The sequence below is a fragment of the Cynocephalus volans genome, chromosome 2, assembly GCF_027409185.1.
Source record: "Cynocephalus volans isolate mCynVol1 chromosome 2, mCynVol1.pri, whole genome shotgun sequence".
In the NCBI taxonomy this organism is placed as follows: domain Eukaryota; kingdom Metazoa; phylum Chordata; class Mammalia; order Dermoptera; family Cynocephalidae; genus Cynocephalus; species Cynocephalus volans.
The window spans coordinates 208,232,962-208,255,532 of NC_084461.1; the positions used below are offsets into that span (position 1 = coordinate 208,232,962).

Here is a 22,571-nt window from a genome sequence, read left to right on the forward strand (position 1 = left end):
CTATTTCCCCAGGGCTAAAACGCACTTTGGGGACGGCCGGAGCCACAGGTCCGGCCCTCCTGGTCTGGTTCCTCGAGCCCCAGCGCAGGTGCATGCGGCTTTAGCCGGCGCGGCGGGACCACTGAGACGCCAGGACCTCCGTGCGGCCCAGAGCGGTCCCGGAAGTGCCCGCGGGCCGGGGGGCGGGGCTCCGGGCGCTCCGGCGGCCGCGGGCTTCGCGTCACCAGCTGCAGCCGAGCGAGGCCGCGTCTGCCGCGGCTGGGAGTAACTCAGGTGCAGCCCCGCCTCGCCCGCCCGCGGCCCCGCCCCAGCTCAGGTGAGCCGCCCCGCCCCGGCACAGAGCCGGCCCAGGTGAGTGGCCCCGCGTCCGCCAGACCACCTGACCCTCCGGTGGCCCCAGGTGTGCCCCAATCGGTGGGAAGGCTATAGGGGCGCCGCGTTGCCGCCAGGGCAGCGTGTGCGGGTCCGTGGCCGCTCGCGAGCCTCCAGCGAGGAAACCCTGAGAGAATCGTGGGTTTGCCTGGTGCCCAGGCCCTGGGGGCTCCCGGGAGGATGGGATGACGGATGCAGGAGAAACTGGGAAGGCTCCTAGAGAGGTGGGAAGCATGCGGTTCCAGATCTTTGGATTTGGGTCCAAAAACATTTAACACATTGTTGAGGACAGATAAAAGATTGCCGACTTTTTAACCAGAGCGGAGACTTCAGCGTGTGGGGGCTACATAATGGGAATGGAAAACCTATAAAGAGGGAGCCTTGGAAACACCAGGATTTAACAGGTGGGTGGAGGAAGATTTGCAATGCACAGATGCCAAGAATGATCGGAGGGTATGAAAATTAGGAAGAAAACTTTTAGAAACCAAGGGAATAAAGGGGGGTGGGTGGAAGTGGGGGTGAGGGCAAGCTCAAAGCCTTCAGGTACCCAGGTAGGCAATGTGGGTTAGTGAAGGGGGGGGGCCCATATTGTCACAACTTCCAGTTTTTCAAGAGAAAACCAGAAACCTACTGAGCATTAAATATTGGCAACTAAGGAAGACGAAAAGGAAAAGCCCAACTCTTTGAGAGCCAAACAAAACGTGGCTGTGGCAGGATCCCCAGGCTGCCAATTTGCAACCTCTGTAATGAAGGGTTTTGAGAAGGAGGTATAATGCCAGATGGGGTGGGAAGATGAGGACTGAGAAGAGAGGGATTTGGCAACAAGGAGGTCATTGGATGCCAGAGCTGAGGTCCCAGCTGAAATTGGAAACTCGAAATTTGTTGTGATGCCATCCATACATAGTTGTATGATTTTTCTTGGCAACATATAACATCCTAGGAGGAATTTTTTCTTTCTTTTTTCTTTTTTTTTTAAAGATGACCGGTAAGGGGATCTTAACCCTTGACTTGGTATTGTCAGCACCAAGCTCACCCAGTGAGCTAACCGGCCATCCCTATATGGGATCCGAACCCGTGGCCTTGGTGTTATCAGCACCACACTCTTCCGAGTGAGCCACGGGCCGGTGCAAGGAGGAACTGGCAGAAGAAGGTTGGGAGTTAGCGGCTGGTTGCAGCAGGACAAGGAGTGAAGAATGTGATCTTGGTCAGAGAGTTGAAGTGATGTCTGTGTTTAGACCCGCTGTAGATAGAGAGGGTCTAAACCAGATTGAGAAGAGGTGGAACTAGAAGAGGAGAACCTGGGTGGAAAAGGTTAGATTCGATGAGCATAAACTGAGTGAAAGAACTGGAAGGGCTGGAGATTATAGGTTGCCGAAGAGGAGAGAGAGGGTAAGAGGAGTTGAAATGATCAAAGAATTTTTGAGAATACATTCGTTCTATGTGTTTTTCACACCTGGCCTTTCTACTGGCTCAGGTATAATTTAAAAATAATTAAGAATTCATTTAAAAATTATTTCCAAATAGAAATGAGTTCCATCATGACTTTTTTTGAGCCAGTTACTCTCTAAGCCTCAGTGTAAGCATAATAGTACCTTCCTCTAGAGTTGTGAGGAATAAATAAGATGTACATATGAAAGTTCTAGTAGTGCCTAGCACATAGTAGGTACTCAGTGAATATGAGCTGTTGTTATTATCATGTTACTTGAGGACTTTCCCTTTATCTAGCACAGAAGTTTCTAATGAGACTGTGAGGAGCTACCTCAGGGAACACTGCAGTGGGGTGGGGCACTGAGTGGGGTGTTCTAGCCTTCCTTGTTCCTGCTAAAACAGTCCCCTTCAAGTGGAGCAGCCTTGCCTTTGTCTGTTTTATTTACATCAATTAGATTTATCTAGACAATTGATTTATTTGAATAAAGTGTTCTTTGGCAAAAAAAGAAAAGTGTGACAATCAGTTCTAGCACAAAATGAATGGGTTATCTTCTCTTTGATCGTTTATTCAACAACTGTACATTGGCATTGTGCTGTTGTGCTGGGGGCTGGGGATTCCAAAATGAAGGAGCACAGTATTTGCCCTTAGGGAGCCCCCAGGCAAGCTAAGAGTGGGGAGAGTCTCATAAACATGCAGTGTAGTGAGTGCTGTGATGAGGTCACCCAGCACCTTGGGTCACTGAGATGATCAGGAAAATCTGAAGGTGCAGAGAAGAGAGGACATTTGGACCGAGTCTGGAAAGATGAGCAAGTGGCAGTTTGAGAGTGGGGAAGGACCTTTTAAGAGGAATCAACAGCAGCACAAATGAGTTGTTGAGCTGAAGGTTAGGGGAGTGTGGGACAGAGACGGGAGATAGGGCTGGAAGGACTGGGTGTGAAGGGTCTTGTGAAGGAGTTGGACTGTCACAAGATCCTAAGAAAGGAAATGACATTATCAGCCTTCTGTTTTGGTTATTTGACTCTGGTGTCAGTGTAGAGCATGGACCAGAGGTAGGAGGCCAGTTAGGAGGTGTTAAAGAAAAAATAATTCAGTGATACTTGTTAAAGCCTGATAAGGAAGACTTATTCAGGACCATTGCGGTAGGTACAGGGACTGCTGCAACGTTGTCTTGCAGTGGTGGGGAGAGATTGGGCTCAAGTCAGAATACAGCATGGGCATGTGGGGATTTATAGCCAAGGAGCAGAGTGAGGAGAGGTCAGTTGGTAGAAAATTCCTAAGAGGAAACATCATGGGTGAGGGGGATTCTGGCTAAACTGACCTAACAGGATTCTTGCTGAAGACAGGCCAGGGTGGTCAGACATCACCTGCTGGGGGATGGCGGAGGAGGAGGAGCCTGACCAAATATCCAGGGGTATCAGATATTGAAGGTGGGGGGGGGGGGGTTCTTGTAAAACTGGCTTAGCAAGGTTCTATTGCTAAAACTGGGTTTTACAAGGAAGTGCACAGATGGGCCTAGGAAAAGTTTCCAAAACCTGACTAAAGTTTGGCCAAAAAAAGAATCTTTATCAGTGGCGAGTATTGAAAAAATCTTGGGGAGTAGTATTGAGGCCTGAGCTGTGGAGAGGCTGTGAGGACAGAGAGGCAGAGACCCCTTCCATGAAGTCTCAGGAAGTGGAAAGGCCAGGCCAGGTGGGGCGAGAATGAGAGGGTCTAGGCTGATTCCCAGGGTTCTAGCTTAGGCACCTGGCAGGAGGGAGTGCGGGTAATCTGGTGTAGGAGGGAATTGTGTGCCTGCTGTCTCCCCCACCTAAACCTACCTTCAACCACATTGACATCGAGTAGCCAGCGTCTTGCCCCTATTCCACACAGCTCTACTTCCTGTTTTAGCTCACCTTTCTGAACACGCTCAGCCTTTGGAGCCTAGACACCATGATGTGGCACTTCATTTTGTCTGACTGTCTTCCTTGCAGTTGTTTCTGGTAAATCAAACTTGTCTCTAACTCATTTGGGATCATCTCAAGGGTAAGACTGGGTCTCATTTGGTTGTTTCCACCACAGAATCTAGCACAGGAAGGAGGCACATACGAGCTGCCCAACTTGCTGACTTGACAGTGTCCCCTGTTTTCTTTTCAGATTGTGAGAACAGTAAGTGTGGCTCACAGAAGAGCATTTTTAAAGAAATACAATCATTGGGGTGATACCAGATTTATAATGGAGGTTCCCCCAGCAACCAAGTTTGGTGAGACCTTTGTGTTTGAGGACAGGTTAGAGACACAGCAAGAACTGTTCCCAGGGGAGGACCTGGGGGACCCTTTTCTTCAGGAAAGAGGCTTGGAACAAATGGCTGTTATCTACAAGGAGATTCCTCTTGGGGAACAGGATGAGGAACATGATGATTACGAGGGGAATTTCAGTCTGTGCTCAAGCCCTGTTCAGCATCAGAGTATCCCCCCAGGAAGCAGACCCCAGGATGATGAGATATTTGGCCAAACCTTCCTCCAGAAATCTGACCTCAGTGTGTGTCAGATAATTCATGGTGGAGAAGAGTCCTGTACAAGAGATTGTGAGGAAACAGACAGAGGGGACTCGGGACCTAACACACCTCACAGAACCCCACCACCAGCCAAACCCTATGCGTGTCGCGAGTGTGGGAAGGCCTTCAGCCAGAGCTCCCACCTTCTACGGCACCTGGTGATCCACACCGGGGAGAAGCCCTACGAGTGCTGCGAGTGTGGGAAGGCCTTCAGCCAGAGCTCGCACCTTCTCAGACACCAGATCATCCACACTGGGGAGAAGCCCTACGAGTGCCGGGAGTGTGGGAAGGCCTTCCGCCAGAGCTCAGCCCTCACGCAGCACCAGAAAATCCACAGCGGGAAGAGGCCCTACGAGTGCAGGGAGTGCGGGAAGGACTTCAGCCGGAGCTCCAGTCTCAGAAAACACGAGAGGATTCATACGGGAGAGAGACCTTACCAGTGTAAGGAGTGCGGGAAATCCTTCAACCAGAGTTCAGGCCTGAGCCAGCATCGGAAAATCCACACCCTAAAGAAACCTCACGCGTGCGATCTCTGTGGGAAAGCCTTTTGTCACAGGTCGCACCTCATCCGACACCAGCGGATTCACACCGGGAAGAAGCCTTACAAATGTGAAGAGTGTGGCAAGGCCTTCAGCCAGAGCTCCAACCTCATCGAGCATCGGAAAACCCACACTGGCGAGAAACCCTACAAATGCCACAAGTGTGGCAAGGCCTTCAGCCAGAGCTCCTCACTTATCGAGCACCAGCGGATCCACACCGGGGAGAAGCCCTACGAGTGCTGTCAGTGCGGCAAGGCCTTCTGCCACAGCTCGGCGCTGATCCAGCACCAGCGGATCCACACCGGCAGGAAGCCCTATGCCTGCGAGTGTGGCAAGGCCTTCCGACACAGGTCGGCCCTCATCGAGCATTACAAAACACACACCAGAGAGAAGCCCTATGTGTGTAATCTGTGCGGCAAGTCCTTCCGGGGGAGCTCGCACCTGATTCGGCATCAGAAAATTCACACTGGGGAGAAGCTGTAGAAGGAGGAGCCTGCACCAAAGCTTGGAAGCCTTTGCCAGATGGGGAGGCGAGCTAGAAGAGAGAACTGGCTTTCAGTCTTCTCATTCCCATGTTTGACTCCCAGAATCCAGAAGAATAAATGTCAAGTGAGGGAAAGTGGTTAAACCCAGGAAAATGGCAGATTAATTCTTTAAGTCAGGCTGCAGTCTGGCACTCTTAGAAGGCAGAAACCCTGCTCACAGTCCCAATCAGCTGAAGAAAAATGAATTCAAAAGTAGATATGGCAGCAGCAGAATGGAATTATCTACCTGGGTCGGGCATTGGTGGGGACAACCAGAACAGATTAACAGAGCAAAGGAAGGTTTGGAAGGATTGGTTTGGGCTCGGGGGTGAGGGTGGTGAGCCCCTGGGCATGGTCTCTTAGCCCTCTCATTAGCTTGAGGGCAGTTTCTGTCAGATGGTTCTGTCATAGGAGGGTAGAGGTTTGGTCCTGTGACCACAGGATGTTTGAATACCTGGCAGTGACTCAGTGTGGGTACAGGGCACTATTGCCCTTTGGGAATAACCCCTCCCTGAGACCCAGTGCCCCCAAGACCACAGTGTACCTTGGACATCATTAGGGCCCATTTCTGGTCTTGCAGCTGTGCAGCCTCCTGTTTTTGCACCCTGGTGTCACTGGTGTCAGGGGATGTGGGAAGCAGGGTGGTTTGGTGGAGGAGGCCCTGGTGTAGTCAGAAGGTCCAAGTTCAAGTCCCAGTTCCTCCTCCTCCTACCTGTGTGACCTTGAGCAAGTCCCATACCCTCCCAAGGTCCTGTTTCCCATCCGTGAGATGGGGGTAGTGGAACCTGCTCACACACCCCCAAGGGTTGGTGCAAGGTTCACATTCACAACAAGACCACTTGTGAAAGTGCTTTGGCAACTGAGCAGTCACAGGTGACCCCAAGTGACCCCTGCCCCATCCAGAGGCATGTTCCCCATAGACCAGAGAAGCGTCCCTGTTCAGTTCCTGAAACAGCAGGGCTTGTAGCAAGCCCTCTCGTTAAACGTGGCTTTCCTTCATTCCCTCCAGCTTGCGGCCTGGGCTGCGTTTGCCTGGTGACATGGTCCCACACCCAGACGCTTCCTCTTGGATGCCATCCCAAGTCTCCCTTGGCAACAGTGTCATCCAAATTCCCATATTCTGTCTGCCCTTCCCTCCTGCCAACTGGAGTTCACCTGGGGATTGTTTAAAAAGTTCCATTGCTTGCATCCTGCCTGTATCAATTCAGTGGGCATCCCCAGAACTGGGGCCCCAGCAGGGGTAGGTTTTTAAAGTTCCCCAGATGATTAGATTGTCATAGCATGTGGCCAGGCTGTGAGCCCTGTGCAGGGCTTTCATGCAGTCCCCGACAGCTTCCAAATGTCATCCCACTCACTCTGACGGAGCTTGAAGGCCATTGTGTCTCATCTCCACACCTTCAGGGCTCTAGGAGTGGGCTCAGGCAGTAACGGTCATGGTCATCTGGCCAATTGGCAAGTGTTTGTCCCAGGCCACGGGGGTCTCTTTAGTGTTGGGTCCCCCCAGGCTCCTCAGAGCTTGTAAAGAAATAGCAGTCTGAGCTGTTTTAACATTTTCCAAAAGTTTATGGCTGGAATCACATGAACTCATTGTGGTAATGCTGGTTATTTCAGCTGATCAGAAGCTCAGCATGGCAGTTATGTATAATTTTGATGAATAAACATGGGAAAGCCATAATTGTTACTTAGTAAGTGGGTCTTGGTAGGTTAGAGATTTCAAAACACGGATATGATGGGCTGGAGAGATCACAGTGGAAATCCCAGCCATTCCTCTGCCTAGCCCCTGTCTTTGCTGCCTGAGTATGTGAAACATTTAACCAGCGGTTCAGTGTCCTCAGGACCTGCGGCACAACCAGCTGGAACAACTGGGCAGTGCCCTGGGTATTGCCTGCAGGTGGCTGGCACCAAGGGTCTCAGTCATTCATCAGAAGTGAAGAGAGAATGCTGAGACACACTTGGGACAGCAGGTGGTATCAGGCTGGGGGACCTCGAAAGATCTACCTCCTCTTCACCCCAACCCTATTTCAACCTCAGCCTTGGTCAGGCTGATCCTTACTGGGCAAATGTCTGTTACCTACCTTTGCTCTCTCCCTCTCCATCCCTTTGGTACCCCAGCCAAATCGATTTCTTAAAGCATTACTTTGCACATCACCGCTCTCCTTAAAACCAGCTTTCAGGATCTTTTCTGCCCATAACCCCTCATTTCAGCCAATCTGGTTCACCTCCTCTGAACAAGTCACATGGAGTTTAGGCCGCCCCCTGCTGGATGCCTTCTTCATTTACTCTCAGCTTCCTATAATTCACTTTTTGCTGTTCTCACATTTTGGAATATGCACTTTCTTTCTCCTTCCTCCCTGTCTTTCCTTTTCTTCTTTTTATGTAACACGGGGATTAAGACACCGCCCCCCCAAGGGTTAACATATACTCACATAAATATGTTAAGACCAGATAATTTTTTTTTGGAAGTATGAGCAGAGCCTCATTCCTTCTGTTCAAAGTCTTTCACTGTTTTATTATGTATTTAAAAAAATCCTTTTGTTTTATTTAGATCCTCAAACTGTAAAGTTATAAGTTTGTCCCTGGTAATACTTTAATTTACTTGTTTGTTTTTGTTGTCTTACATTTTTTCCCCTTCTTATTGCAGTGGTTTGTTTAGACGTTGAGTGCTGTAAAAATCCAACTCTTGGTTTTGTTTACTAATCTAATTATTTTGTCAAAGTATATGTATTCTTTTTTATTGGCTTAATACCTTATAATTCTCTGGTTATTTAGATATAGTTAATCGTATTTTTAATATTTCTAGTAAATGTAGGAACTTTGGTCCATCATTTTTTTCTTACAGTTGCCCCTTTGCACTCTACAAGTTTTGACATGTGGTATTTTTTTTTAATGGTATTAGAAATTTCCTTTTGGCCCAAGTGTTACTGTTTTTTAATATTTCCAAGTGATGAATGCTTAGGTCATTGCTGCTGCTTATGTACTGTGGTGTCAACATTTCTAAGTGTCCACAGAACTTCTTTGGGCCAGAATATATTATCAATTTTTATAAAGCATTTATGTAGTCTCAAAAATGTGTTTTTATTCCACTAGTTCTATTTGTTAACTCAGTTTATTATTTTATTCAAATGCATATTTTCTCTAACTTTTGTTTACTTCAGGGTTCTTAACCTGGGGTCTATGGACTGCCTAGGAGTCTGAGAATGCGGGGGTTTCAGGGGTTGTGGAACCCTAGGGATGGAACAAAGTGTGTGTGTGCATGAGTGAATTGTTCTGGGAGAGGGGTCTGTAGCGTTCATCATATTTTGAAAGGGCTCTGTGACCCCAAAACAGTTAAGTACATGCATTTACCTGATAAATTTGTAGTCCAATTTTGTGTGTTTTTTCTTTATGTATTTCTATTTCACTTTTGCTTTCTGTGTCTTTTTTATGTATGTTGTTATGTTAGTCGTGCAGTTTTCTCAAAAATTATTTTGAGAAATAGGGCATAAATTATCAATAAACGAGTCTCATGATATATGGGGCATACATATTTAATAGTGATATATTGAAAAACTGTGCCTTTCAGAACCTTTTTTGCCTCTTTTAATACTTCTAGCTTAAAAACATATCTTTTCCAAATATCATAATTGAAGCCCCTTACTTTTCTTAAATTTGCATCTGCAAGGTAGAGTTTAGCTCAGCATTTTATTTTTTAAATTTGTAATGTTTTGCTATATCTCTGTAACTGATAAACAGCAAATCGTTGGATTTTGTTTCTGATTCTTTCTGTAATTCTTTTTCTTATTATAAGAAGTTCTCCCTTCATTAGTGTTATTATTGAGCAAGGCATACTTTATTTTTTCATCTTAATATTTTAATATATATTAACTCAACCCAAAAAGGCCATGCCCATCTTCCCCACCTCCTCCCCATCTCTGTGAGTTATTAACTACACGTGGAGTGTCATTTCTGGCTAGACTAGAGGTCTGCCATCAGGCCCACCTGTTCCTCCCTGTCTCTGTCCTCTTTGTCACATTTGGGGTCAGTGCCAGGCTCTGCCTTGAGCCCACTCTTCAGGACACAGCCTCTGGCTTCACTGATCTCAGCTGTAACATGGAGGAATGATGCCACTTCACAGCCTCGCGGCGCGGGGCTGAGAGGTGTAAGGAATGCAAACGTGCTTGAACCACAAGATGCATTAATTATTACACTTTTAGTATTTTGAAATATTTCTTTAATTTTCTGTTCTTACTCTCAAAGTTCTTTCGACATAACTTCAAACGTTACTATTGTGCTTGACCTTTTAGAAAACACTGCCAGATGTAGCAAAGAACTAAACATCACGGATCTGTCAGATCTGTTGCACCCTCCCCTAGTGAACCTCTACAGTCATTTGAAAAGGGGCGGTTCCAATCTCATCCTCCATTCCTATCACCTGTCTGTCTTTAGCCAGTTCTCCCGTCCATGTCCCCCTGACACGGCCAGCATCTCCCCCAGGGATAGAAGGGAAGTACTGTCACAGCTGTAAAGGCTCAAGAAGAGAGTCACTTCTGGCCACGTCTGTTGCAGATGGGGAAACTGAGGCCAATGACTTGCCCAATATGTGTGTCTGTTTAGTGTCAGATCTACCCAGCAGCCATGGGAAAGAACAATTCGGGATGTTATGCTGGAGTTCTGGCCAGTTGCTACCAGACTTTTCAAAGGCAGCAAGTGGGTTTAGTCACCTTGGCCAAGGCCAAAGTGAAAACCAAGTGGCCTTGGTCCACTTAGAGTTGCTAAGCTCTTGGGGACAAGTGGACATTCACCGGCATAACAAGGTTGATAGATGTATTTGCCAGAGTTCTGATGCATCAATTTACTGGGGGTGGGGAAAGAGAAACCCTTTTGTGGAAAAATTACCCAATCCTCAGTATCTGATAACTCGGGAATCCAAGCCAGAATGTTGACTGTGGAATTGGGGCACAAGGTAGTGGAGGATCTTGACCCAAAATGCCATGTGTGGACCATCCTTCCTGCACCAGAGGCCAAACACTTGCCTGGTCAAAATGCTGCGGAGGGGCATGTTCTGGAGACCTTCCAATGTTTGCCTCCTCACTAGCTTTTGGCTCTTGTGGGTATCTCTGTTGACTGCAGTCGCCTGGCCTTCCTCTATGTGCCTCCCTTATGATTCACCTCCCTCGGGTGGGGGGGATGGGGGGGTGGGGGTGAAGGGGGGTGGGGATGGCTGGGTGGGGGGCAGTGTCTAGAACGCCCTCTGGTGGCGGCCCATAAGCACTTGAACGCACTTAGATCTCCCCAAACCCAAGAGGGTCTTGTTGGCTTTAAATCCCTGCTTCCCCTTGCCACTGCCATCAGCCAGGCTAGCTCACCTTCCCTCTGGAGATGGCCAGAAGCACCTCTGCTTCTTCCCTCTGCACCTCACTTAGGTCTTCCAGCTCCTGGGACTCCAGAAGTAAGAGAGGGGGTCACAAGTAGCCAAGCAGTAATGTGATCTATATGTAGTCCTCACATTGTCCCATCTCCCAGAAAAATCTCATGTGGTTCTGGACTGATCTGCTCCCAGGACCATGGCACCTTCAAAAGCAAAGGGCTCATAGTGGGGGTGGTTGTGGACACAGTTCCCCTCTTGGAGGCTGGTGAGACTTTATAAATGGGTCTTACAAATGGGAGTCATCCTAAGGTTTGAAGCCTCTCCTTCCTACCAGTGACCCACCCAGAAGACACTCAATGTGAGCCTCCCTCTGCCCATCTTCCTTTCCTGGAGGGGTGGGACCTGCGGGTCTCACTGCCCACCATACTCCCACTGGGCTGTGGAGTAGGCCCCCACCACCAGCATCTGCATTGAGAACAAGCCATTTTCCCCTGCCTGTTTTGCACACTGATGCTGTTTCTCAGCCCTTTTTCTATTTCCTGTTCTTTTCCCTAGTCTGCTGATCTCAAGCCAGGAATTGGACACTTCCTCCTCCTCTACTTTCTCATTCACTGATGCCCCAAGTCCTGCTTCTTAATAGCACTTGATGCTACCTCCTTCTCTCATCTGACTGCTCCCACCTTAGTTGAGGCTGCTGTCATCCCCCTGCACGGCCTCCTCCCCGACCTGACTTCCCTTCCATCTTTTTTTGGTTTAGCAGCCAGTGACCTTTCTACCCTGCAAGTCTGATGAGGTCACTCCTGTCCTCAAATGCCCCCATTGAGTCCCTAGTAAGCCTAAGCATTGAAGCCAGCCTGCAGGCCCTTCCTGATCTGACCCTCACATCCCCCCCACCCTGCCCAGGCCCTCCATGCTCCAGCCACATTGAGCTGCCTAAACATGCTTTCCTCAGGAGGGAAGGATGTCACCTGGGAAATACCCCTCTCCTACCCACAGAAGGAACATGGGCTGAAGGTGTAGTGTAGTGAGTCCTATTCCCGGGTTAGCTGCTCTGAGAAGGCCTGTTCTTCCCTGCGCCCCTTCCCATCCCTGTGCTGTATTCTGGGTGTCAGGTGCTGTTGAACTAGGGAAGAAGGCCAAGTTTGGGGTCAGGGCCGGCACTTTGGTTAGTGGAGAATGAGAAAAGAGAAAGGGTCCAACTGTGACTGTCTTCTTCTGTTTCACTGTTACGCTTTCATTTCATCTTAACACCTGGCATATTTACATATTTCCTAAAAACAGTTATTTTACAAGTATCCCAGCCATGGTTTTACCTGAGCCCCTGTCCTCCACAACCTAGTTCCTGACCAGGACACCCCAGGCCTTGGGCAGACCCTAACAGTGGCCTAGGTTTGTCTGCCCTTGGTTTCCTCCTGGTTTCATGGATGCTGGGGTCAGCAGGAATTTTGAGGGAAGCCTGGTCCATAACAGTGAAGTGGGAAGAGTTCAGAGTCAATTTCAAGATTACAACAGGAGACCTTGTCATTTCCTGTTCTCAGACAGTGAGAAAGTTGGCAGGAGCCCATTTCCTTGTAGTACATGGAGGAGGGGGAGTAAGCAGGAGAGAGGAAAAGAGCCAACCAATCCATTAGGACAAAGGAGAACAGGGTTGGGGGAGCCCTCCTCATCTGAGACCCGACACAGTCCCTGAGTGTGTAAGTGTGTGACATGTGGCAGGAGGCCACCAGGCGTCACTACGAGCCTACCTGGGGCTGAGCTGCCGGGAGCAGGACCCCACACTCCTGCCTGGGGCTCATGGGTCTCCTTTGTCCCTTTGCCTCAGGCATTCTGCAGGCCTGAAGCCTAGAACTGCCCGGGGGAGGCCAGATCCAGCTCGGGGTCTCCTATGGCTGCATGGGTGCTACCAGACTTTTACTCATCTGTCTGTAATTAATGGAGTAAGTGGACCAGGAAGGAGAAAGGCTGGAGACCCTTAACAACTTCGTGGCCATCCGTGGAGCAGAGTGTGCTCCAAGGACAGAACACATTCTTTTGTTCAAGCACATGTGGAACGAAAAGTGCACATATGCTGGGCTATAAAGAAAGTATTGGCAAATATCAAAGTGCCAAAGTACAGGTTATGTTCTCGGTGTAAAACGCAATGGTGCTAGAAATCATAAAAACTTAACCCCTAGCCAAGATTTATGGGTCTGGGAATCTACCAGCAAAAGTTGCTTCCCATCCGTGCAACTCTGGGCTCTTCTGGCTTAGAGGTTTTGGTTCCCAGGAGAGAAATGCTTCCACCAGGGGCATGATGAGAGGCTGTCCCCTGGCCACTCTGTGCTCTTCATGTGTTGTTCATGAGAACAAGAAGTGTGGGTGATTGAACCTGACTCTCAGGGTGTTGGGATGCTGCTGCGCAGTGGGGGCCTGGGACACTCAGAGCCTCAGGGTGCTTTCACGTCCTTTGATAAAAGTTACTGCAAACAATGACCACCTAATTCAGGTAGGAGAGCGAATGGCCCAGACCCTCAGGAATGAAAGTTTGCATCACCCCACCAGCAAGTCACCCTGACCAGCTGAGGTGCCTGCTGAGGGCAAAGAGAGTATTGAACACCAGCTGTGACTGCTCACAGAAGAGGACTGCAGCAGTTACAGTATTTGTTCTTTGCTTTTATATGAATGTGTTTGCATTTAGAGCTTCCCCCTCCCATTTCCCCAGGATCTAACAAAGATTTGTTAAAAGTGGTTAACCTTCTATTTTGGTATATAAGTTTCAAGATATCAAAGATGTGTGTGTGAACCAGCTAGGAGAGGAATGAACATCACCTACAGATGGATGAAATGACATATAGACTTGAGTTCTCTTTCTGGGGGAGGGTTAGCATGTTTTTGGTTATGCAAGCATAGTTGTAGCAATCTTAGGTGGAAACATGATTTTGTTGTTGTCTTTATTTGGAAGTTAATATGGTTAAAGGAGGTGTGTGGAAATGCAAATTGACAAAGGTGGGCTGTAGTGATTTTGTATTGGATCAGCCTGGCTAAACTGGAACCAAGTTTTCCAGAATCCCCTTGCCTATATAATTGTGGGTTAGAACTGGCCAAAAAAGAAGTTTGTGAGATACATGGGTGGCAGGAAGGAAGTGATAACCATTACTCACTGCCGGCCATTGTGATTGGACATAGTGCGACAGATGCAGAGGTGCTGGTGGCCTGGTGGCCAGGACACAAAGAGGGTAAGGTGAGAAGGCATCCAGGGCCTCACTCTCAGGGATGTGCAAGTGAGACTCAGCATCTGAGAGTGAGGGCCTCCTCAAATGTTGGCCCTAGGCGCCTGCTCAGCACACAGTAGGGCTCCATGTGTGCTAGCTGTCCCTGCTCTAAGGAGGAAGGCAGGCTCAGGTGTGACCTGCAAGAAGGAAGAACTCCTGAACTGACTTTTCTGCTGTGTGCTGGGCCCACCTGCTGTGTGCCTTCCCCACTTGTTACAGAAAACCAGAGCTGCGCAGTGGGTAAAGTGGTTAAAACAAAGTTTATTCAGGAACTTTTGCAGTGGGGGATAGAGACCTCAGTATAGAACTGGGCTCTACTCCAAATACAGCACGGACAAATGGGGACTTATAGCCAAGCAGCAGAGTGGGGGTTGTTGGATGGAAAATTACTAAGCGGAAACAGCAGGAGTGTATTACATCCGTTTCTCTTGCTTAGAACAGAATACCTGAAACTTGGTAATTTATAAGGAAATAGAATTTATTTCCTGCAGTTTGGAGGCCAGGAAGTCCAAGGTCCAGGGAACACATCTAGTGAGGACCTTGTTCTTGGTGGTGACTCTCTGCAACAACACAGGTATCACATGGCAAGAAATGGCACGAGCAAGAGAGAGTTAACCTCTTACTTGCCCTTCTTGTAAAGCCGTCAGAACCATGCCCATGGATCGGTCCATTCATGAGGGCAAAGTCCTCACAATCTAATCACCTCTTAAAGGCCTGACCTTTCAAATACTGTAACTGGATTTCCCACACTCTTAACACCGTTACAATGGGGGTGAAGCTTCAATGAGTTTTGGGGGGACATTCAATCCACAGCATGGAGTATGGGGGATTCTGGCTAACCTGACCTGACAGGATTCTTGCTGAAGGCAGGCAGGGTGATCAGATGTCACCTGGAGGACGGTGGAGGATGAGGAGCCCATTGAGATATCAAAGGTGATCAGATTCTGAGGGTGGGGAACTCTGGCTAAACGAACTTAGCAGGATTTTTGCTAAAACTGGGCAGTGAGGGCCCAGTAAGGATGGACACTGAAGCCCAAGGTCAAAGCCTAGTTGAGAAGAAGGTTTAGAGGAAACTGACTAAAGTTTGCTCTAGAAGGCAGTCTTTGTCAAGCTCCGTTTACAGGTGGGAGACCCTGGGTTTCCACGAGCCCTTACACTGGAAGCGTTGGATGTGGTTCCTGCTGTGTTTTTCCAGAGTTCTGCCAAATGTATTTTCCTTGTTGGAATTTTTGCTTGGTTCTTGGGCTGTGCTTGCTCAGGAATCTCCCCTGTCCCTGGCCTGGCGGTATGGTCAGCTGCCTGTCCTAGGCCTAAGGCCTCCACCAACCTCTCGCCTGCTTGGTCCCAGTCACTGGTCCAGGACCAGGGCCAGGGTAGAAAATAGTTGAGAGTGGGCTGGCTGGTTGGCTCGGTTGGTTAGAGTGTGGTGCTGATGACACCAAGGTCCAGGGTTCGATCCCTGTATTGGCCAGCTGCCAAAAACAAAGCAGACAAGCAGAATAGTTGAAAGTAAACAAATGGACAAAGATGCCATAAAGTTCCTACCCAAAAGAAAACTGGCACAGTTATGTTGATATCAGACAAAAGAAACTTTAAGGCAAAAAATATCTGAAACGAATAGTGTTGTTTTATGCTAATAAAAGTTTTATTTCACCAGGAAGGTAACAGTTTTAAATTTGTATACACCTAATAATGTAGTCTCAAAAAACATAGACCAAAAAACTGATTAAAGTACAAGGAAATATAGAGAAACTCACAATCCTAAGGGGAGACAAAAAGGCTAAAATCAAAAAGGAAATAGAAAATTGGCAGACCATAATTGGCCTGACCCAATGGACTTATATATAGAACATTGCATCCAACAAACTGTGAAGTACATAGAGGGAACCCTAATATAAAATTAAGTTAACAATAATATATCAATATTGATTCATAATTGTAACAAATGTACTACACTAATATAACTTATCAATAATAAGAGAAAACTCTATATGTGGGTGGGGAGAGGGTATCTATACTTTCTGCTCAATTTCTCTGTGAAACTAAAACTTATAAAAATAAAGAAAAAGAGATAAAAAAAAAAACATTGCATCCAACAGTAACAGTTTATATATTCTCTTCAGAGACAAGAATAGACAAAGAACATCGACAAACATAGACCATATATTAGGCTATAAAGTAAGTCTCTGTAGAGCAAATTTCAAAAGACTGAAATTATCCAGAGTATGTTCCCTAAACACATACAATTAAGCTAGAAATCAATAACAAAGGTATAACGGGAACATCCTTATATGTTTGGAAATTTAGGAATACATTGACAAATAATCCAACAGTTGGAGAACTCAAAAATAGAAATTAGGTAACATTTTGAACTGATTGGTGATGAGCCTACTACATAAAAATGTGTCAGATGCAGCTAATCAGAACACAGAGGGAAATTAATAATCTTAAAATGTGTGTATTGGGTCCACTGTCTGTTGTTGACCTAAAAAGAAACTGAGGCCAAATACGCATAGCAAGGATTTATTGAGCCAATATGACGATTGCAACCAGGGAGATGCATAGTCAGGTCACCCTGAGAAATGCGTTCCAAAGAGGGTCAGCAGAGCTTATATGAACAAATGTATCTAATCTGTCAGCTTTGACTATATAAGATTTTAATAAACGTTTTGTAACCTTTTACAATTTTCAAAAACTATATTCATTTAGTTTGTCTAAAACATTCTTTTTTTTAACTTGAAACAACCTTTAAATACCTTTTAAACTAGACAATTTTTTTCTTTAACAAACCATATCCTTATGTCTTTCTTATAAACTTTTTCATCAAAAACATATTCTTTTTTTATGTCCTTTTTTATACACTCTGTATACAGAATTGTTTCTCTTATACATAGTAGTTTTAATTACATATATTAAGTAGAATTTAAACTCTTAATAACCCTACTTTTCAGTGAAAAATGTAGCAGTTTAAGCAAGCAATTTTGAACTATTTTATGTCAATGTTCGTAGATAAAAATCACTTAAAAATTTTTTTGAGACTGTTTCCTCAATTTTTTAAACAGGTCTAAATATATTTAGCCTTTTTTATATCATAAAAATAAGATGTTGAAGTATATAAATTTAAACTCATGTTTAATAATTGTTTTTATTATTTTAACTTGCTTCAAAATGACTCACACATCTTATGATTACCTATTAGTTATTTTAACATAAGATTTTAAGATTTGAAATTATTGGGAAGATTTTTTGAAACTATGATAAGTTTATGAATAAGCATTTATTCTAATTACATTTATTTAATTACTTTTACCTAATTTATTTATTGTAAGCAGGTATATTTGAACTGCCTTTTTGGAAAACAAAGTTAGCAACTTAAGTTATTTGTAATCTTTAAAAGGTGGCCTGCTTTGTTGTAGTGAGAGCAGACCCACTCTGCCCCTTTTTTTGTTCGGGGCAATCTGCCTTCTCTTAAAAGATCTGTTTTAACTAGTTAGCTGCTGAAGCTGTAAACTCATGACTTTAGAGGACTTGGTTTTTTGTTTTTGTTTTTGTTTTTTTGAATTTTAGACAGCTGATTAGCCAAATAAGCAAGATCAGGAGTCTGATAAGTCACTCAATTAATTCGATATATCTTAATCAAAGTGTCTAGATCCTCACCAAGTCCTTAAGAAACATGAAGTTTAGAAGATTATCATTTTGACAGCTTATGAGTCTTTTGTCTGTTATTACCAGAATGTTGTTTAAAAAATTTTTTTTGTTTGTTTTTTGTTTTTTTAGAAAACAAGATCACATCAGCCAGTCTCCTTTTAGGCAAGGCCATTGAGATACTGGATATAGGTACCCTTTCCCATGATTCCCCCCTTAGTTGTCCTGAGTCCCAAGTACCCACATGGCATCCAGGGTGGCTATGAATGGCAGGGCCCATTTAGGTCCTGGGTTTACCTACCCGGGGCAGGTCTCAGGACAGAGGGCAGAACCACAAAGATAAAGTCTGGAGAATATAACTTATTCCAGCATGGCCCAGCAACCAGTTCTTACAGCTTTAGCTTACAAATAAATCAAGTCAGTATAAAAAATATAACAGAAGCAAGTTTTATGATTTTTAAAATGTCTAGCAGAGACAGCATAAATTTTATCTGACCAATAGAATTAAGCAAAAATGTCTAAATTAAGTTTGAAAACATTTCTATTTTATTTTACCAGTGATTTAAAGACTAGTTTTATTTACCAAAGATTATTAAAGTCACATGAACTTGAAAAAGTATTTAGTCTTATTTACTTAATTTATAAGCGCATATTATTTATAAGCCAAATACCATGTAGACAATATACAAACACAAGTGTAGACATATAAATGTAGGCACAATATACCACATATGTATATATACGTATACATATGAAAACACATAGAGAAACAAGATCCTACAGCTTTCAGTAAGATTTTTAAAAAATCGTTAGTTCTTAAAAAGTTTTCTTTTTCTCTCAGACTGTCGATCTTTAATTACCTGTTCTATTGTCCTAAGCAATTGTTAGCTAGGTCACCCTAAATTTGTATTTCCAAGGGGAATAACTCATAGGTGGAACAAGGTAGAAAATCCACATCTCAAGGCACAGAAAAGGAATGTAAGTTTTTCAAGAGAGAGCTTAAGGCATATTGTGTATTAGGTCTGAATGTTTCCAAAGCTCATCTGGATAGATGAAATATCCATTTCTGCTAAAACTGGATTTGTTGTATTTTTTAAAAATTGGTCTTGAAGATTCTCTCTGGAAAGTGGCTAAAAACTCTAGTAAAATAGATAACTAATATTCAATGGGGATGATAAACAGAAAGTAGGGAGTTATTTATAATACTACTGAAGTTGAAAAGTTTTCATGAAATATCAAGAAAAAGAAAGAAGACATAAATCACCTATATTAGGAATGAAAAGGGACATTTTTACACATGTAGAATACCTATAATGTAGAAGCTATTATAAACATCATTATGCCAGTAATTTGAGATGAAATGAGCAAATTCTAGAAAAGTCTATTTGAGCACATGTAATTGAGTCAATAAAAAATTAAAAATTTCAATTCTTCTAAAGCCATTAAAGGCATTAATTAAAAACCTTCCAACAAAGGCAATTCCCAGCTCACATAGTTTCACTAGTAAGTTTGACTAAACATTCAAAGTGGAAAACATTCCATTCCTACACAAACTCTTCCAGAGTATACACAAAGAGGGAATGCTCTAGAACTCATTTTATGAAGCTACCATAACCTTGATTGCAAAACCTGATGAGAACAATGAAAGAATATTATAGCTGAATCTCACTTAGGCTATAATATAAATGCACATGTTCTATACAATACACTACCATATTTTTTTCTTTCTTCTTTTTTAAAAGATGGCTGGTAAGGGGATCTTAACCCTTGACTTGGTGTTGTCAGCACCACGCTCTCCCAAGTGAGCCACCGGCTGGCCCTTACACTACCATATTGAATCCAGCAATATTGCATGATAATACATAATGGACAAGTCTGATTCATTTATTCCAGGAATGCAAGGCTGGGTTAACATCAGAAACACTACATTATTTGTAACGTAAGAGATAAAAGAGAAAAATCATATAAGCATATCAAAATGTCTAGAAAAAGCATTGGATAAAATCCAAGGAATGATTAAAAGAAAATTTAGTTAAAAAGGAACAGAAGAAAACTTTTAAAATCTGATGAGAGTGTCTTTAAAGAAGCCTAGAGCAGATATCACATCTAATTGTGAAATGTTTAAAAACATCACTTTGTTACTGATAACAGGACAAGGGTGCTCATTACTCACTCAGCTCTTGCACTGGTACTGGGGTACCAGTCTGGAGGGGGGAGTAAGGCAAGGGAAAGAAATGAAAAGTATAAGAATCAGGAAGGGGCTGGCTGGTTAGCTCAGTTGGTTAGAGCACAGTGTTGATAATACTTAAAGTCAAGGGTTTGGATACCCTGCACCAGCCAGCAGGAAAAAAAAAAAAAAAAAGAAGATAGTAACAAAATTGTCACTATTCACAGATGATATGTTTATGTATATGGCAAATCCCAAAAAGTATACAGATAAACTAATAGAATCAATAAGGAAATTTAGCCCATTTACCAGATAGAATTTCAATATATATTTCTATGTTTCAGAAAATGAACAAAAATATTTTTTAAAAAGGGTATCATTTACAATAAGATTGAAAGTACCAATTACTTCAGGTTTAATCTAAAAAGATGTTCAAGTCCTATATGGAAAAGCTTATATACCTTCATTGAAAGTCAGTAAAAATGCAGCTAGCCAGTTAACTCAGTTGGTTAGAGCATAGTGTTATAACACCAAGGCCAAGGGTTCGGATCCCTGCACCAGCCGCAAAAAAAAAAAAAAAAAAAGGATAAAGACAATCTAAACAATTGGAGAGATATGGAATGTTTATAGATTGAAAAATTCAGATTCATGGGCCGAGCCCGTGGCGCACTCGGTAGAGTGCTGCGCTGGGAGCGCGGCGACGCTCCCGCCGCGGGTTTGGATCCTATATAGGAATGACCGGTGCACTCACTGGCTGAGTGCCGGTCACGAAAAAACGACAAAAAAAAAAAAAAAAAAAAAATTCAGATTCAGTATTGTAAAGATATTAATTTTCCTAAATTGGTTTTTAAATTCAGTGTGAACTCAATTTTATTTATTTATTTATTTATTTATTTATTTATTTATTTATTTTTAAGGACGACCAGTAAGGGGATCTTAACCCTTGACTTGGTGTTGTTAACACCACGCTCTTCCAAGTGAGCAAACCAGCCATCCCTATATAGGGATCCGAACCTGTGGCCTTGGTGTTATCAGCGCTGGACTCTCCCAAGTGAGCCATGGGCTGACCCTCAGTGTGAACTCAATTTAACATCCAAAATTCCACTTTGTTAGAATTTGACAAACTGATTCTGGAATGTTAACAAAAATGTAATGAGCGAAGAAAATCCAAGATCCTTATATTAGTCCATTTCTGTTGCTTATAACAAAATACACGGAAATGGGTGATTTACAAAGAAAACAAAATTTATTGCTTACAGTTTCTGAGGCTGGGAAGTCCAAAGTCCAAGGAACACAGCTGGTGAAGGTCTTGGTGGTGGCGACAGTGATGGCAGGGTATCACACTGCAAAAATGGCAGAGCAGAGAGAGACAGTACCTCATGCACTGTCCTTTCAAAGCCCTCAGAACCACACCACTGACCACCATTTTTAATCCATTCACTATGGCATGGTCCTAGAATCCAATGACCTCTTCAAGGCTCCACCTTTCAATAACCATAATAGGATTTCCCACCCTCTTAGCAGTCACAGTGGGGGCCAAGTTTCTAATACATAAAACTTGGGGAACACAATTCAAGCTCCAGTGAATTTTGGGGGGACATAATTCAATCCACTACAACCCTCTTGATGGAGGTGAAGAGCATTCACCTCACAGTGGTCACCTGGGCATCCATGGTCATGATCAGGACTTCCAGAATTCTCCCTCTCTGTCCCATGTCCTCTCTGGGATTCCACACTCTTACACATTTCAGGTGAGACCCCCCTCACCTGTGGAGCTCATTTGTTTAATCCAGTGGTTCTCATTCAGAGCTGTGCACTGGCATCAAGACACCCCAGGCACATCTGGGGCTGCACCTGGAATTCTTATTCATTTGGTCTGGGTGGGGTCTTCTTTTCTGGCTGTGCTTGATTTACACCTGTGGTTCTAAATCCCTGATGAAGATGCCTAAATGCAGGGCAGTAATCTAGCATAGTTAGCCTTAGGCATAGCCACCTGGAGTAACATGGCATTTGGTTAAGGGAGTGTGGCGTTCTGAGTAGGAGCCTGGCCACACACCTCAGTCTGCCACACACTTCTGTCTGGCCATCTGGGACCAGCCAATCCGAGTCCAATACCTATTTTTTTGGCTCCAGCCCACTGTAGCTTCTCTACGGCTTGTTGAAGCCATGCCAGGCTGAATTTCTGATGCCACCATTTATTTCTTGTGCTGAAATTACCTCTCTTTTTAGAGGATATCACAATTCTTTCCCTGTTTGAAAGTTCTTCTCACTTCCAAAAGTTTTTCCTTTCCAGGCTCCTCAGCCCAAGTAAGGGGAATGGGGTATGAGGAGAAGAGAACTAAGAGAACCACCCTGGCTCTTGGGGAGCTGCAGTTCTCTCCTTGCCCTTCGCCATGAGGAACACGTCCTTGGAGCTGACACAGACAGAAGTCCTAGGAACTGGAAAACTCACCCTTCCAGGGACAGATTATGGGGGGTCATAGGTGGTAGAGACAGACCTAGTCCTAAGGCCCAGGATAGAAATGTCTCACAGCATTGAAGAATAGAGATGTTGACCCTGTTTGAGGTGAGAATTCTAGATTTTGAGCTCCTGCAGTGGGGCTAGAAGGACCATGAAGTCATTGTACCCAGTACAATGTACTATGGAAGCAGTCCACTAAAGCCTTGCTCACAATAAGCACTTCATTCTCATTTAAGTGACTATGATCTCTGCTACCAGAACCTAACCCTTTGATAGTAGTCACACCCTCTTGGCCTTTGGAAC

General features: G+C 44.7%; 1 protein-coding gene across 1 annotated transcript; it reads left to right on the forward strand.

The window, feature by feature from the left end:
• Positions 1–231: 231 nt before the first annotated feature.
• Positions 232–7,899, forward strand: ZNF70 (zinc finger protein 70). The gene is made up of 2 exons (XM_063086750.1): positions 232–351; positions 3,935–7,899. Exon 2 carries the CDS (start codon positions 4,013–4,015, stop codon positions 5,354–5,356), a length of 1,344 nt encoding a protein of 447 aa, XP_062942820.1. The 5' UTR covers positions 232–351; positions 3,935–4,012; the 3' UTR covers positions 5,357–7,899.
• The last annotated feature ends 14,672 nt before the right edge of the window (positions 7,900–22,571 follow it).

Coding starts and splice junctions, on each gene's coding strand:
- ZNF70 (XM_063086750.1), top strand. CDS start 4,013: ATGGAGGTTCCCCCAGCAACCAAGTTTGGTGAGACCTTTGTGTTTGAG.